The 18,589-nt window shown below is 37.2% G+C and overlaps 1 protein-coding gene across 1 annotated transcript in view; it reads left to right on the forward strand.

Moving 5' to 3' along the window:
- Positions 1-1,436: 1,436 nt before the first annotated feature.
- The window catches only part of LOC108149935, a 34,988-nt gene continuing 17,835 nt past the window's right edge, over positions 1,437-18,589 (forward strand). The window contains exons 1-2 of the mRNA XM_017277851.2: positions 1,437-2,259; positions 15,841-16,328. Of these exons, the coding sequence (XP_017133340.2) occupies positions 15,847-16,328 (482 nt within the window). The 5' untranslated portion in view covers positions 1,437-2,259; positions 15,841-15,846. The remainder of the gene's footprint in view (positions 2,260-15,840; positions 16,329-18,589) is intronic.

The following is an 18,589-nucleotide window of genomic DNA, read 5'->3' on the forward strand; positions in this document are numbered from 1 at the left end:
TTAAGAGATGAATCGCAGGCTGTGCCCCAGCAGGTTTTTCCCCAATTTAACATCGGAAGGACGATGGTCTGAAGAGTCGCAGCGTAGTCTGGTCGAAGAAACCAGTCCATTCTGTCCACTTTTGATCACGCTGAGCCACACACGCGATCAATGTGTCCTTTCCAACAAAGGCGACGGTCCAATGTTACATTAAGGTAGGTCACCTTGTCTTCATGCTTAAGCCTTTTCCCATCAAGGTGGAGGCTACGAGAACGGCCAGAACGTTCACTGCAATGTTCCACCGAGAAGCCTAACACTCGAATTTGTTTAAGAATGTGTGGACACGCCGGGAGGCAGACAATGGGGTACTACCAACTGCAAGAAATGCAGTGTCATCTGCATTGGTGGCCAGCAGGGTACCGCAGGCAACTGGGTTTGGAAGATCTGACGTATAAACTGAATTCAGGACCGGCCCAAGGACGCTTCCCTGCGGAACCCCAGCACGAGTTGGGCGTAGTCCAGAACGATGTCCACGGATGTCGACAGCAAACTCCCTTTTATATAAAAATGACACGATTAGCTTCCATAATCTCTCAGACAAAAGTGGCATTAGTTTGTAAAAGAGACATTCGTGCCAAACCCTGTCAATGGCCTGTCGAACATCAAGAAAAGGGAAAATCAACGTCAAAGTGTGTTTAAATACTTGTTAAAAATAATTGTGTTATCACTGTTGTGTTGTCCAATTATTCATTGCGTTGTATATCTATGTCAGCTCTAGCCGAAAACTAACAAAACTACAATTTAATCTGTAAGGTTTGTTTGCTATGGTATGTTATGAGGGGAACAATTTGGAACAATACTTTAAACATTGATAATAATGCAATTAATATTAGATTTTAATTTATAATTATTAAATATTATAATTATTAAATTTATTTCCTTTAAATATAGGCACTGAAGTCTTACTGACAATATTTACAGTTCAATGTAAAAAACATTAAAAACTTCAAAAAGTTTTTATTTTTGGTAGTATAATTAAATAGAAAAAAATTTTATTTGAATATGTTTTCTTTTAAGGTTGAAAATTTTAAATTTTAATATGATAAAATTTAAAACAAGTTGTCCAAATTTTAAATTTAACATTTACTAAATTGGTTTAAATATTAGATTATAAGATTTAATATGTTTTGTAATTAATTGTAATATTTCTTTATTTACTTTAAATATAAAATAAGCATTTTACAATTCAATATGCACATATTTATTTTTACTATTCCATCTTTTTACCAGTGTAGTAGAATCGATATTTGTTGCGAAGCCCATAAGTATGCAATATATGGATCTGGCTGAATACCGTTTATCGTGATCGCAGATACGGCCCCATATAGTCGCACAACAAATTCAACAAGAAGCAACCGACTGACCGACTCAGCCAAACTCTTCGCCTTGTCTTCGCATCGCTCAGTTTCTTTCAGCCAGTCGTTCGCGTCGGTTGTCGGCTGTTGGTTGTTGGTTGTCGGTTGTTAGTTGTTGGTGTGCGCTGTCGACGCATGTTGCATGTTGTCGCTGCGTAGTCGCAGGTTGCCACTGCGCTTTTTGGCCCTGCACGCAGACTCTGTGCGACCGCAAGGTGCTCTCAAAATAACGAGCAAAGGAAAAGGAGCAGCCGAAAAAAAAGCACTCTAGATTTGCTATTCTGACATAGTTTCGCGGCAAATCAGCAAAGACTGCAAAAAAGCGAAAGAGATCGAAAAACAGCGAACAAGTGTGTGTGTGAAATAAATGTGCATTCAACAACAAAAGCGGAGAAAAGTGAGGAAAAAACCAAAGAAGGTGCCGAGGCAGAAATTGGAAATAAACAAAAAGAAATTGCATAAGTCGGATTTTTGGCGTGCGCTTTGCTCATCTTCTGTGCCGCTGCTGCAATATTTGAGTGGCTTCTGCTGTTTATCCTCCCAACAGCGCGAGATAAAACTCAGAGACGAGCGTCGAATTATTTAAACCTACTGGCGATATTTTACAAAATTTAATCAACTCCGCTGGGCTGCTTGACCATTTGACTTTTTTCGAACAAGTTTGCTATCAAGTTTTGCCTCTCTGTGTGCGTTTGCGTTTTCGGCAATTAAAACCCATTAATGCAATTGTTGCTTACCAATTTCTATGTTCATATGTGTGCGCGCCTCTTATCCGGTAAACATTTATGCAACTCGGCCGAAAGCAACAGCAAGAGCAACATTTGGCCAAGGGACGTACTTTATCCGCGATTGAAGTCTGTGTGAGGTGAGGCAATTAACATAAACCAATTACAGCTAATTACAATTAAACAAATTAGTCGCCACAAATCGTGCGCGAATCGTCGCTGGTTGTGTCATTAAACTGATATGGAATTTGCATAAATTAGATAAGGATTAACAGCAAATAGAACAGAAACCCCAATGTGGGCTGAATCACAATATAGATTTTTTTGGTTTTTTTTTGTCCTGGCTTTTAATGAAACTCGTAAAAAGAGGGCAGAAAATTTCGAAATTTAAGACGGGGTAACTGATGTAGTTAATTACTCTGCATTCATATATGTATATTATAAAATATACAATATATTAGAAACCCAATGTAAATTATTAAACAACAAAATTTTAGTAAAGAATTGTGACAACTGACCTTAAGTAAACTAAATAAAGGGAAACAACAACAATAGGAGAATTTTCTTTAATTTTAAATTCCAAAATTCTCAATTTTTTGTAAATGCTATAAATTGAACTTATTTTTTTTTGGAGTAATGTAATATTATATCTAGATAAGCAAACTCTAAACAATTAACCATACAACTTTAAACCATACAAAACTCTTCAAAAATTGCGTATACCCTTTCAATTAAAGAAATTTTTCGTTATCAGCCCTAAAAATCGCTTTGCACTCCTAATTGCGAACTATTTGGCTCAACAAACACTTAATTTCAGCAATTTCAATGGCAAATAAATTATAATTGTAGTGCACTATTTACAAATTACATTTACATACTTCCATGTTAATTTAATTTCACAACTCGGGCAACTGCACTTCGCCAGCCACTCGATTCATTTAAATCACTCGGTTGATGATTTCATTTTAGCTGAAGCCTTAAATTGGTTTTTTGGTGCGGTTTGGCTTTGGCTTTTTTAGTTAATCATAAATAGAAATTCCTGTCACATCGAATGTCCGCTTTTTAGTTAGCAGAGTGTTTAAGAATTGGCAGGTGGAAGCAATTCATTAGCCCCATCGGCTTATAAAAAGCCGCAGTCATTCCCAAATTGGCTGCAAACTGATTCTCCTGGTTGAGACCAATGTTCTTTTCCCAGCGACTCCCACTAAGATTTGTGCATTAATTGTTTAACTGAGCATCGTCGAAGTCTTGAAGCTGGTTTGTTTCACCAAATTAAGAGACAGCCAAACCAGTTGAATGAATGAGAAAACACAGATAAAACATGTATAAAATCAGGCATAAAAAAGCCCCAAACAAATGCCTCAAACGAAGCTGAAATTAGATAATATTTAACGTGATGGGCGCCTCTCCTCTTTTATGAATATTCGTATTTGTATATGGGCATGTCTGCAAAGATGCAGTGAAAAACGTTTCAATTATCACCCCAGTGTTTGCAATGAAAACTGTTAAGTGGTGTTTAAAATGTTCCATTCGAAAACGATAATTAATCATATTACATATACATGTTATTCATATGCCTATTGCGCCACAGTGCGCGCATTTCTCACAATTATGATGTCTAACAAGAAAGAAAGCAAACTTCGGCAAGCCGAAGTTCATATACCCTTGCAGCTATCGCAAGAATTAAATATTTTTGAAAACATTAAAATTATGATTTACTCGCGTATATGCTTAAAAACATTGAAGCTATGACGATTTGCAGCTTAATTATTTGATTGTTCTTTTATATATTTTTATTATTTGTATAGGAGCTATATGATATAGTCGTCCGATTTTGATAAAATTTAAACCATAATTCTAAAATATTTAACCATTGCTATATGTCGAAGAACTAAAAAAAAAATTAAAAAACAGCAAAGTTATAATTTTTTTTCAATTATTTTTCCGATTGTTCATATGGGAGCTATATGCTATAGTCGTCCGATTTTGATGAAATTTTAACCATAATTCTGAAATATTTACCAATTGCTATATGTCGAAGAACTAAACAAAAAATTAAAAAACAGCAAAGTTACAATTTTTTTCAATTATTTTTCCGATTGTTCCTATGGGAGCTATATGCTATAGTCGTCCGATTTTGATGAAATTTTTACCATAATTCTGAAATATTTAACCATTGCTTTATGTCGAAGAACAAAACAAAAAATTAAAAAACAGCAAAGTTATAATTTTTTTTCAATTATTTTTCATGCAGATAGCTTTAAAACTGAGAGACTAGTTTGCATATAAACGGACGGACAGACGGACAGACGGACATGGCTAGATCGACTCGCCTAGTGATGCTGATCAAGAATATATATACTTTATAGGGTCGGAGATGTCTCCTTCACTGCGTTGCAAACTTCTGACTGAAATTATAATACCCTCTGCAAGGGTATAAAAATAGAAGAGAAAAACCAAATTGCTCACAGTTGTGGGTGTTGCTTTGGGTTCAACTTTGGCGAAATTAATGAGGCAACAAACTTAAATTATTAATGAATGAATGCGGTCATTGACAAATACACCACACACACACACACACACAAACACTACATTTTCAATAAATATAATATTGAAAACCAAGAGCAGACGTTAATAAAGTAGGCAAATAAATATTCCAATTTCATTATGCGGTTTGGGCTGTTTATTGCAAGTCGAAACCCCGCTTAGCCACAATTACTAATTGCGGCTAGCCAAAATGTTCATGAACAGGCAGGGGCTGTGGCTTCGGGGCAGCAAGGGGTTAAAGTTCATGTACACATTTGTAGAAAGATTATTACAACTTTTCTTGTGCGTTTTTTAAGTAAGTAAAAACAGAATTGGCAAGCGTTTCTTTTCGGTTTCGGAGACAAAAAAAAACAGAGCCGTGATTATTGTTAAATTTGGTTCAAGCTTTTGGTATGATATTAAGTGTAATAAATGATCGGATATAAAAACTTTCTTTCTAACAACGTTGAATCGTTTTTTAATTTAGAGATTTGTTGCTATTAATTAAAGTAAAAAGAGTTTCAATTTAAACTAAAGCTAACGCCTGTAAGCTAAAAACAAAAACATAACTTAACTTAACTTCTGAAAGTCGGGCTAGCATTGAAATTTATTGTTGAAGTAGTTTTTAAAACTTGGTCTTAAGAAAAAAGGCATTGTGTCGCTATATTTTCCCAAACTGTATAGATTCTCCTGATGTGGGTGCACAATTTAGAAAATGTCTCCCAAAAAACATAACTAACCCTGACGACAATAAATCAAACCATCACGTCAACTCGATTATTTAACAGTTTGTGGAACTGTGGAATTCGCGTAGCTCCAATAAGTGAAAGGTTCGTCGAACCGGAATTAGCTCCGGGCCAGATTCGGACATTATTCAAGCGAACTTGGCGCGGTGAGCGATAAACCAGTCATGACTGATAAGCTCGTGCATAGAACTTGGCCAAAACACGTTTAGCACGGCCAGCCAAAAATAAAATATTAAACAAATTCTTAAAAATAAACAAAGCTAAATAATAAGCTGCCCAAGTCCGAGCTTCGACTCCAAACGTATGGTACGGATCGGCCGAATATATAAATATTATCTGATGATAACCCAACAACGAACCAACTGGTTGACAAATGATCGCGTTTATAGCTTGTTTGATCCGTTTATTAGAATGTCCCCCGGCGAGAGATTGTAAGATATAAAGATCTGATCCAAGCAGAGCAGATCGAGCTAATATAATTTATTGGTATCAGCTTTGCCTTTCTTTTTTGCGTTTTCTTGGGCTTTTTGTTCCGACCGTGTCAACTAATTAAGCAAAAATAACGCTTAAATACAATTGGAAACACGTTCCAGCAAACCTTGGTAGTGCTATCCACATCCATTAGCATTCGGATGGTCGGGTTTGGATCGGCTCGGCGTCTGGAGCCATTAAAATCGTATTTATAATGGGCATCGAAGAAAAACAAAACGCATTGAGCTGGCGAATTAAATGGTAATTTTTCAAGTTCAGCGCATCCGGTGACATCGATACATCAGCTTTCAATTGATTTAAATTGCCTTAATTGTTTCAATTTGGCTCACAGCCACACAATGGCCACCACGGCAGACTTGAACCCGAAACCCACTATTACGATTATGAGGCTGATTTCCATTATAATGGATCTCGGCCTGGCCAAGTGCCACAAACCCGTTTCCACACACATTAGCATAGACGTACTACATATGTTGGGGGCAACCAAACGCCATGCAAATATCGGGGCATTCGCTGCAAGTGCATCCACAACAAATGCGCCCTAATTGGCAGCCCGGCCCGAAATTGATTGGGTTACTGGTTTCGGGGCTCGCCTTTCGGGCTTTCCCTCTCACGTTTACGGCCATTTAATTGCCCATTTCTCGCTGGCCCAAATACACGGACATCCGTTTGATTGCCTTGCACAATTTTCAAGTTCACAGCGCGGTCAATAAATTGCACTTGTTGCCGCCGCACTTGTTGCTGCTGTCGGTCGGATGCTGATGTTGCTGCCGTTGCCGCTGATGCCGCTGTTGCTCCGATTCAATTATGACAGCTCTTTATTGTGTTAACGAAAACAAAATGTCAAATGCTGACTTGGCCACTGCTATTGACCTTGACAGTGCTGCGCTGCTTTGTTGAACTCAAATGGGATTATGGATATGAGAGTATTCAAATGAATTCGGCAGCCCATCATAAATTTGATATCTTCTGCTGGTTTTACAAGCATTAGGCAAGTTTAAATTGATATTAGGGGAAATTTAAGATGAACCATTGTCGCCAAGCCCCACTGAACTAATTAGCAAAAGGCAAGAAACAAAAAAAAAAAAATACAGAAAAAAGCATAGTTGAAGAACACAATTATTATACCCTTGCAGAGGGTATTATAATTTCAGTCAGAAGTTTGCAACGCAGTGAAGGAGACGTTTCCGACCCTATAAAGTATATATATTCTTGGTCAGCATCACTAGTAGAGTCGATCTAGCCATGTCCGTCTGTCCGTCCGTCTGTCCGTCCGTCTGTCCGTCTGTCCGTCTGTCCGTCCGTTTATATGCAAACTAGTCTCTCAGTTTTAAAGCTATCTGCATGAAACTTTCCCAAAAGTTGTCTTTCTATTGCAGGTAGTATATAAGTCGGAACGAGCCGGATCGGACGACTATAGCATATAGCTCCCATAGGAACAATCGGAAAAATAATTGTAAAAAAATTATAACTTTGCTGTTTTTTAATTTTTTGTTTATTTCTTCGACATATAGTAATGGTTAAATATTTCAGAATTATGGTTTAACTTTCATCAAAATCGGACGACTATAGAATATAGCTCCCATAGGAACAATCGGAAAAATAATTGAAAAAAATTATAACTTTGCTGTTTTTTAATTTTTTGTTTAGTTCTTCGACATATAGCAATGGTTAAATATTTCAGAATTATGGTTAAAATTTCATCAAAATCGGACGACTATAGCATATAGCTCCCATAGGAACAATCGGAAAAATAATTGAAAAAAATTATAACTTTGCTGTTTTTTAATTTTTTTTTTAGTTCTTCGACATATAGCAATGGTTAAATATTTCAGAATTATGGTTAAAATTTCATCAAAATCGGACGACTATATCATATAGCTCCCATACAAATAATAAAATTATATAAAAGAACAATCAAATAATTAAGCTGCAAATCGTCATAGCTTCAATGTTTTTAAACATATACATACGCAAGTAAATCATAATTTTAATGTTTTCAAAAATATTTAATTCTTGCGATAGCTGCAAGGGTATATGAACTTCGGCTTGCCGAAGTTTGCTTTCTTTCTTGTTTTAGATTGTTTTTCTTTAACAAGTTTTTCCCTTGCAAACCAAATTGCAATAACAAAACTATACAAATGTTGGTGAAAGAGGTTTTCGTGACACCCACGATCGAATTCAAATTAATATCATACCTTTTAAATTTAAAAACAAATTACATTGAGATTAACACATTGGGATTAAATGAATTTCACATAGCTGTAACTTTTGTATACCCTTACATAGGGTATTAAAATTTCAGTTATTAGCAAGCAACGCATTTTCAACCCTATTCGGTCTATTTATTCTTAATCTGCATCCACCTGTGCACTTGTTGCAGTGTTCTGATAACTTTATTGCTTTCTGGATAAAACGTTCAAAAAGCATTTATCCCGAAGCCAGATCGGACGACTACTAAATCATCTGCTGTCATGGGAACATTCAATCCAAGCCAAAACTCCAAATGGGTATCGATGCGTACATTCTGTCTTTTAAGTCAAAACTGCAGTTACACTTTGTACAGTGTTGTACTATGGCGACAGGGTAATGTACAAAAACAGCTCTTTTAAGTGCAGCCTTGGCCCGCCTGATAAGCCTCTCGGGTGGCGAAGTGAAGTCCCAACATGGCTTTCCAGTAGGTTCTGTTCGACATGTTTGCACAGTTGTTGGTGCTCAGCAGTCCAAAACCCACCCACTCCGAGCTGGCAATGCGTCAAGTGGCACATGGCAACCTGCAACAAGCCGCAAAGTCGGTTCATCTCGCGTTTCGCAGGGCAAGCTCCGGGTTTTAAGCCTCTGAACATCCTTTTCAATGGCTCTTGGACGCCCGGGAAAAAACATAAGAGTGAAAAACTAGTTTATGCTCACGAATGCAAACGCACTCATTTTCATGCCAAGCTGCCAGCTTATGTGTTTATTTGGATTAAGCTGTAAATGTTTTTTATGGGGTAAGGAACATAAAGAAAGGCCTTTGAACATCTTGTGTACATATGCCTTTGCTCTCTCCTTTGGCATAATCTTTTTTTCGATTTCTTTTAGCTTAAAATAAAGTTGGAATATTAATTTGATGCAGCTTGAAGAGATCTACTACTGAGATGGTAGATGTTGACGAAAAAAATCATTAATTTTAACCTTTATTTCTTATTCGGCATACATTCATATGAAAATTATAATATTCATTTTACCTTATAACATTATTTTACAACCCCAATCTAGAATTATAAAGAATCTGTTAAATAGTAACCTAAAAAAAAAAGTTAGATATTGGGGAGGTCAAAAGGGTTATATAAAATATATTTCTTGATTACCATAAAATGTGATTAAAAATTCAAAAAGCCTTGCAACAACCAGTTTTTTATTGAACATTATTACTTCTTAGCTAAACCGCAGACTAATAATATAAAAAGTTTGTAAGCATAAAAAAATTACTGTTTTCATTTATGTACCATAAAGAAATTTAATTGCCATTAGTTTTTAAATTTAAGAAGAGATATTTGCTTTAAAATAAATATGCTTCTGCCAGCTCTTGAAACAAAAATAAAAACATGCAAAGGGTTGTTAGTTTAGATAGAAATTATATTTATTTATAATAAAGATATTTTATTTGAGACACCTAAAGATCGAAACAAATTCAGTAAAATCAGAGATTTCAACCTTGACGTGATATTTCAAGGACATGTTCAGTGATTCATACTGAGTTTTTTTTTATAGTGCGGTGGTAAATTAAAAATGTTTTTGATCAAAAAATTATTTTATTCAAATAATAAATAACCATCGGATTTTCACGGAATCTGTAGGTTATAGAACGTAGTTTTGTTTTGCTAGGGAGCACGCAATAGTTACGGAAGTCGATTTTGTGTTTCTGTGCAATCACAGATTCCTTAACCTTTGAGGGCTGCAGAAAAAAATGAAGTTCCTATATTTCTGTGCTCCCATTTTTCACTTTATAGCATTCTTTCATTTAGTTTTTAATTTTAAGTTCAGTCCAGACAAAGTAATTTGGCACCGTTGCAAGAGAGCGAAAGTTGGGAAATGGGTTAAGCTCGAAAAACAAACTCCAAACGGCGGCAACAAAAACCAGATTGCCTGCAACACTGCTTTGAATAAACAAAAGGGGAAAAGCAAATGGCAAGTGCAGTGGAAAAATAGTCGAGGAGGAAACATGTGTGGGGTGTTATGGAGAGGGTGTTGGGTGGTGGATGGGTGGGTGGTGTATGGTGGGAGTTTTGGGCTTGAAGACGCGTGTTGGCGGTTGAGTCAAGTGATTGCCGCTTCAGTGAACCGCTCGGCGGGATTAACTCCAGTGGTGGGCAGGGGAAATTGAATGGAACAGCTGTTGGCAGCCGCGCCGAGTTCCTCTTGATGTGCATGCATATTTGACGGCCGTTCATCGCGGCTGCCCTCTGCCTGTTTAAACACGAAAATATGTGCCTGTAGCTCTTGTTTTTCGCTCAATGTCTGGCCATTCTATTTCGGGCCGGAGCTTCTGCTCTTTAGTCGAATTTTTTAGAGCGTCGTTGATGGTCAATGCGGCCAGGCAAGGTTAATTGAAAACCAGCGTTCTCCTCCAAGCAAAACAATCGGACAGACAGAAACTGCTTCGCTATTACATCACACTGAAAGAAACTGCCTTTATTATTATATAAACAGTTTATATATACAGTCTTATAATATTTCTGAGTTTTTAACATAATACCTTTTGTAAGCCGAATGTTTACATTTTTAAGAAAAATAAAATTTAAATGAACTAGATAGTCATTGAAATAAACTCATATTTACTTAAATAAAAACATACAATTTATTTGTAAGGCTCAGACAAAAAACTGCAATTCAATATTTAAAATTTTTTTTTTACTTGTTGAAGTCTTTTTTTTTATAATAATATTCTGTTTTTTTTCTGTGCATTCATTGACAAGAAGATTTCTTTGAGCATCCGATGATGAACGGAACTGCGCGAACTGTTTGAGGCCTCAAGGGCAAGGTTCGGCTTAGCATAAATTAACGACCCTCGGCATTATCTATTGTCAACAAGGCAGCCACCGTTCTGATAGACCCCGTTCGATCCGAAACTGCACACAGTCACACAGATACTGGCCAAGTGGCCTGAGCCATTTACATAATGTGTGGCCAGCACCACGAGTCGGCTGCCAGTTGCGATTTATTGGCCAAAAGAGCAGCGCCTAACGGACACTGCCAACTCCCAGAGCTTGCACTTAATTATGCTCGTTAAATTTTATAACTTATTCACTTGGACCTGGAGATGGTGTCGGTTATCTAATTTATGCGCGTTGCTTTGATGGCTCACACTTGGATAAATCACAATTTAATAACAGCACTCTTAATAACGGCGGGCCAAGGGACTCGTTGGGGAAATTAACAATCAATAAGCGTGTGATGTAGTGTAAGAGATTTTAAATAATATATGAAGTAATACGGAATGACTTTAGATGCAGAAGCTCTAGAGGTAATTACTACAATTACACAGCTGAATATATGAATATTTCAGTCGATTGATAAGAGGTGCTATTTTTCTGTAATATACTTACTAAACAAAAACAAAAAGCATTTTATTTTTGAATTTGCCTTTTGTTGATTCTTGACCCCGAGATAAATTAAACATTTAAATAGCTTTATAGTTTAAAGATGACTAAGTTTTGTGTAACTGATGAGGATAACGTATTATTTGGTAATTCATATATATATAAAAAATATATATAAAAGGCACTTATATTTGTTTTTTGTGTACAATGGCATGCATTTATCTCCTGGTCTAAAATCATCCTCTTTTCATGTGAATTTTAGATTTATGCCAGTCGCATGCTTTCTAAAATCCGCCGATCTGAACCAAAGACCCTAATTAGATGACTTCCAAGAGCAACAAAAGCGGAGCAAAAGGTACAACCGGCTAATGCGTCTGCAATTAGCATTAACCCACTGCGTTTTTATCCCACCAAAACGCAATTATGAGTTCAGTTCAGTGGCCAGTGCAGGCGCATTAATTGCCACCAACTCGCCGCAATCATCGTTGCAAAATGTCTCTTTGAGACCAACTAATTAGCGGTTTTGCGTCAGTTGGCGGCACTAGCCTCAATGACAAACGGCGACAGTTGACATGGCGATGGGTTGAGGGGGTGGTGGTGCGGTGGTGCGGTGGGTGGGTGGTGCAACGAGCCATGAACGTTCGAAAAGCCACCACCTCCTGTCCACAGCGAGAGGCGAACGGCTAACAGCCTCGGACATAATGAGATGGAGGGCGTAAGGCACTTTAAAATATTACTATAACTTGAGGCTCAAGTCACCCTAAATGCAAAACGCAAGTCTTGCTTCAATTTAATTTTCAGCATTGTTGGGCTTTTATTTTATTTCACTTTAAAAAGTTTAACTTGCCATTTCATTTAAACAATGAGGTTCAATTTGACCCGGAGAATATGAAAGGTATTGTCTGCCAACTGCTCTTCTGTTATAACTTTGTGTTGCAAGCAAACAAAGTAAGGCAAAAAAGACCTTTAACCTACCAAATGCTTGTATTAGCTTAAAAATTATTCTAGCTTATATTAGCTTTGAATTCTAGTGATATATATTTAAGTCCGAAAGCTTTTCAAAATCCTACCGAAGTGTAATTTAATGGGATTTTTAACTTAATCGGTTCTATGCAGCGTGTTTGCTAAGATCTGGTTAACAAAAGTATAAACCTTTTTATTGATTGCTTACTTAAAAGTTTATTTTTTTATTTTTGTTGTTTATTTTTTCCACTTAGAGAAGGTACCTTTAACCTGTGTAAACTGTTAAAAATAATTATTAGTCCTTCACTTGGGGAGAAACTTTTGAAATTTAAGACACTTAAAAAGTGGAAAAACAGTTGTTGCTTCTTCAGGTTACAATATGTAGAAAAAACTAGGCATTTTAGGTAACTCATTCATTCAAGCCCTGTTTTCTGTTTTTAAGATTAGACAACTGCAGTTTGATGTAGCCGCTGAAGGTGTTGCCTGCTGATGTTGCGAGTTGCTGTCGCTACTGTCTTGTTGTCTGTTGCTGATGCGATGTAAATAAGCAACAAAAACACAATTTTGCAATGCGGCTGAAAAACAATGCAGATTTTGTTGTGGTTTTTTAGCGGCAACATTTGTTGAGATTTCTTTGGCGGATTTGCGTGGCCTGTCTTGGGTAATCGGAGTTTGTCGCTTAAGTCTTTTGTTTGGCCGTCCGCGATGATGAATTCATGGCAAATAAGTCAAGGCGGTGGCATCGCTTGCTTGGCAACCGATTCCGATTAAGTCGCCGAATCCGAATGCGATTCCGATGCCAATCCGTTTTTAGACTGGCACATTGACGTGCTCGGGCAATTGACTCATTAAAATATCAAAAGCCACCGCAGGCATTCTGATTGAAGAGCAAACTATAAATAAAACCACACGTCTCCATGCCCATTATTTTTATTCGCATTCCCTTACTCAAGTGGCGGCCACTTCAGCAGTCAATTGTTTGGCCTGCAAATAGAAGAATACCCCGTCAAAAACCGATTGTATTTTCAGTCAAAAACTCAAAAGAAGTGTAGAAGTATCTGTTCTTTGTCCAAGCTTGTGCAACATTTGCATCTGACTGGCCACATTTTGTGAATGGAAGGCCCAAAGCTCCACCGATTTGAGGGACTGCTCCGATTTGATAGGCTTATCGTTAAGACATGGTACACACGCCATGATTAGAAAAGGCAACGGAAATCAACTGAGCGTTGAGAAGTTGCCAACTGTTATTTATGTTTTCCACTGGAGTTTTTCATTTGCCGTCAGTGCTTCGGAAGACGACAAAGTATCATTGGGTTGTCACTTAACCAGCAGAACTAGAAACGCTCAGTGCTCGTACGTTTGTCACTGCGTCTTGACCATGGCACACATGTGCATGTGGCATGTCATCAGCAACGGTATGGCATATGGTAACACGATCGTCGATCCATCCACCACCATTATTATCGCTGCGATTATCGCAGCTGTTGGCACAGAGATCCGTCAATTGAGGCGCCTCGTCAGCCCGTGAGGTGATGGCGGCCAAGTCAACCGCAAGGTAATCGAGAAATCCCATCGAATTCGATAGGGTCATAATTATATTCTCTGCAACTATAGTTTTATTAATAAAAATATTTATCCTCTTCTCACGAAATGGTATTGTATAACGTTTTTATTTTACATGAAAAAAATATAAGTTTTTGAAGTCGCTAAACATGAACAAATGCTTAAGAAACCGTAAGTTTTAATTATTGTTGAAAAAATTAGATTTAAAATATTCCAATTGGACTATAATGCATTTTATTCAAGTTAAGTATAATTAAATAACATAATCAATAAAAAAAAATGTTTCAATTGAGTACAAAATATTGGATTTGTATAAAATAAAGATTCCAAAAGTGTAAAGATAGATTGCGGATTGTGATTGCAAGATAATATTGAAATTGTGAGATAGCAGCCGCCGACTATATGTTTGAAAGGTATACTTTTAATTTGTAATCTGTGACGTAGAAACATATTTAACGTGTCAGTCAATAATTAAGAACTATCCTTTTGGAAATTAATGTGTTATCAAAATTAAGTGTTATCTAACAAGAAAGTTTATGATCCCTGCTTTTGAGTAATACCCAAGCAGTGGAATTACACAGAAAAGTTTTCCTTAATCAGACATTGCATACCAGAAACTAGGAAAATGGGCCATAAGCTTAAGTGGCACTTTCGTTTAAAGCCCACGCGGAATTGCCGTCAATTGGGCAGCTTGCATAGGTAGGCAATAATTTTGGCTATTGGCGGGTAGGTTGTATCACTGGATGCTTTCGGCGAGCCCGCCAATCTGTGTGGCATAAAAACTGCTGATTGCGAGCCTGAAACCGCAGCTCTTGTCGATAACACGGAACGTATTCCACGACGATGAGCCAACTGCTCCCCCCACATCCACAGCCACTTTGGCGGCGATGATGAGGCTGTCAGCACGGTGCACTTATCTATCGATCAAAACTGCCCATCCGAGCCAGACGCGGCTTTCACGAAAATGCATTTAGGTGCATCATCAGCTGGGGGTGTGCTATCGGTTGGCATTTAGCCACGTTACCATAAATTATGGCCAGGGGATAGCACGCGTTGCGCAAAAATTATGCAATTGCGCAAAACCCTTTTCGGCTAATTAATGCAAAGTCATGAGCGAGGCAAAAACGCTTGCATCAATCTCAGCACCACCACCACCACCACCACGAGGCGATTCTTTGCGTGCGCCAAACCAGTTCCACTTCCACTTGCAGCTCCACTTGCAGTTCCATACGCAGCTCCAGTTGGCCAAAGCGGATGCATTGGAGGCCCTGTAAACGCCAGAGCGTGCAATTGTGCAAGCTGCCGCTTTTTTTGTTCAAAATAAATACCGCTCTACAATCCAAGTTGCTAACAAATATCAAGCTTTCAGAATTAACACATTCAATTCATGTCAAAAATCATAATCATCATTCCCTTACAGAGGGTATTATAATTTCAGTACATCCATTCCTTATCAGCATCACTGGAGAGAGAGTCGATCTAGCCATGTCCGTCCGTTTCTATGCAAATTATTCCCTCAGTTTTAAAGCTATATGCATAAAACTTTCCCAAAATTTGTTTTTCTGTTGCTGGCAGTATATAAGTCAAAACGATCCGCAATATTTAAATTTTGCAATAGGTACAATGGTATATAATCTTTGGCTTGCCTTAGGTTGCTTCCCTTCTTGTTAAAATTTTTTTTTAATTTAAAACTTCGACATTTTTTGTATTTAAAGACAAATGCAAGAGGTAAATGGATGAACAAAAAATTCGGATAATTTGGACATGTATATATCATGTTAAAGTATTATTAAATATATGTTTTTTTATTGTACATTATATTTAACTGAATCCTTATGCTTACTTACAGACCGCAATGCCAATTTGCAAAAGTTCTCCGGGCATGGCAAGCAAAAAGACAGCCACGGACATATCCGCTGATCACGTGACGGAAGGCGCCCAGGTGAAGCGAACCCGCGAGCAGGCCTACTTCAACTCCTACGACTTCGATGCAATCGAGGTGCTGCCCTACGACGAGGAGGACGACGAGGCGGGACGAACGATCCAGAGCGGGAGCCAAAGCAGGAGCAGGAGCGAAAGCAGAACCGGAAGCAGCAGCAGCCGGAGCAGCAGCACACGGAGCTACTCCGCAGCCAATGATCCCGGTGCGTCAAGCAAGTTCGCCTACCTGCAACGCCTGGGAGCCTTCTTTGGACGGAGCGGAGGGGGCGCAGGCGGATCCGGAGCACCGGAAGCGGCAAGTGGAGCTGACCCAAGTGTAGGAGGGGCACCCATCTTGGCACCTAAGGGCAGTAGCGAGAACTTCTTGCTGCCACGTGCTATGCTCAAGTATCAAAGGTAAGGGGCAAAAATACTAAAGGTGAATACATCTTAACTATAATGACACAGAATTATAATTGTGATATACTGTGATATTAAAACGTAGGAAAAAAATAGAATAACTCTATAATACTATAAGTCCTATAAAAATCATTAACACTGCACACCAGTGTTTTTGTGCAGAGGTATAGGTATTAAATAATGTTAAAAGAGCTCCATTAAGGCATATATATTTGCTTTTTTTTTTATTGTGTAGTATACAGATAATACTAACTGTTTCGGCGGACAAGCTAGGACCTTTTACAAGGTTTATTTTGTTTTCCTGTATAATTGCTTCTGTTAATTTTTGATTTACATTACATTGATTTGAATATAATAGAAAACAAGAACTATACCAGTTTACCAGCTTATCAATTTCGGGGGTGTGGTAGTGCCATCTGGGTCAATTCTACAAACGAAAAGCTGCTGATCGTCATTTTAAACTTCTTAAATAATGTTTGAAAAATTTTTGTTGGCGTGGCCAAGTTTTTAAATAATTTAATTGTGATTATTCCGAAATCTCGACGTTCATACGGACAGACAGACGGAAATAGCTAGATCGATATACTTTATATGTTTGGAAACGCTTACTTCTATTTGTTACACACTTTTGATCGAACTACTCTACGAGTACTGGGTATTTAAACTAATAAGTTGCCTTTCCGGCACCTTTTCCAAAATAACTATGTTTTTATACCCTTGCAGAGGGTATTATAATTTCAGTCAGAAGTTTGCAACGCAGTGAAGGAGACATCTCCGACCCTATAAAGTATATATATTCTTGATCAGCATCACTAGGCGAGTCGATCTAGCCATGTCCGTCTGTCCGTCTGTCCGTCCGTTTATATGCAAACTAGTCTCTCAGTTTTAAAGCTATCTGCATGAAACTTTCCCAAAAGCTGTCTTTCTATTGCAGGTAGTATATAAGTCGGAACGAGCCGGTTCGGACGACTATAGCATATAGCTCCCATAGGAACAATCGGAAAAATAAATGAAAAAAAATTATAACTTTTCTGTTTTTTAATTTTTTGTTTAGTTCTTCGACATATAGCAATGTTTAATTATTTCAGAATTATGGTTTAAATTTTATCAAAATCGGACGTCTATATCATATAGCTCCCATAGAAATAATAAAAATATATAAAATAACTATCTTATAATTGAGCTGCAAATCATCATAGTTTCAATGTTTTTCAGCATATACTCAAGTAAATCATAATTTAAATATTTTCAAAAGTATTTAATTCATGCAATAGCTGCAAGGGTATATGAACTTCGGCTTGCCGAAGTTTGCTTTCTTTCTTGTTTTTACGTACTATATACTATACGCCCCAATTTGTTCCCGTGTAAATTTTGATTATAGTTCATTAATTATCTATGTTATCTAATCATCGACATCCGAACCGAAAACGTTCAAAACTCTTTTTTTATCGAAACAAAAAGAAGAATTTTCCAACTATTTTTAATTATTTAAAAAAAATTGTAAAATGAGTATTCTATCAATAGAGTTCATTTTGTATTTGATTTTCTTTAAATTATTTCTAAGCATCTTTAATTATACCCTTGCAGAGGGTAATATAATAATCAATAGCCATGTCCGTCTGTCTGTCTGCTGCAATACCGTTGGCGAGTCCAGTTTAGAAGCTAGCTATCTGAAACTTTTACTGTCGTCCTAAAACATGTTTGAAAAGCGCCCCGATCGGACGTCTGTATCCTATAGCCCCCTTAGAAACAATCGGATATTACTTGCAAGAGTTGAAGATAATTCGCGCAGTGTAAAAGCTTTTGACATGCCTTTACAAATCGTATTTTTGTATGCATGCCTTGATCAGGTTTTTAAGGATATTTCGCGCAGTATATAAACTACTGACATCAATTTTTCCAAGTCTTTTTTATTTACGCATACCTTGATCAGGGTAAAAGCGGTCGGACGTCTATATCTTATGGCTTCCATAGGAAGCTACTTTTGCAACTTCAACAATTTCGGCCAAATCTGCCGAAGTTAGCTTCCGTCCTCGTTTTTTAATAGAAAAAAACATTTTTAAAGAATATCAACCTTATAGTGACTTTATTTAGGAATTGCCTAATATTACGATTTTAACAACAGCACTACAGGTCCCTTTCGCCCCACCTTGCCAATAAAGAATACAACTCTTTTATCTTTTTAACTTTTTTATTAATATTCTTCGGTATATAGAAATGGGTTAATATTTTAAAATTACGTTTTTAATTTTATTAAA

Source organism: Drosophila elegans, unplaced genomic scaffold, assembly GCF_018152505.1.
Source record: "Drosophila elegans isolate 14027-0461.03 unplaced genomic scaffold, ASM1815250v1 contig_133, whole genome shotgun sequence".
In the NCBI taxonomy this organism is placed as follows: Eukaryota; Metazoa; Arthropoda; class Insecta; order Diptera; family Drosophilidae; genus Drosophila; species Drosophila elegans.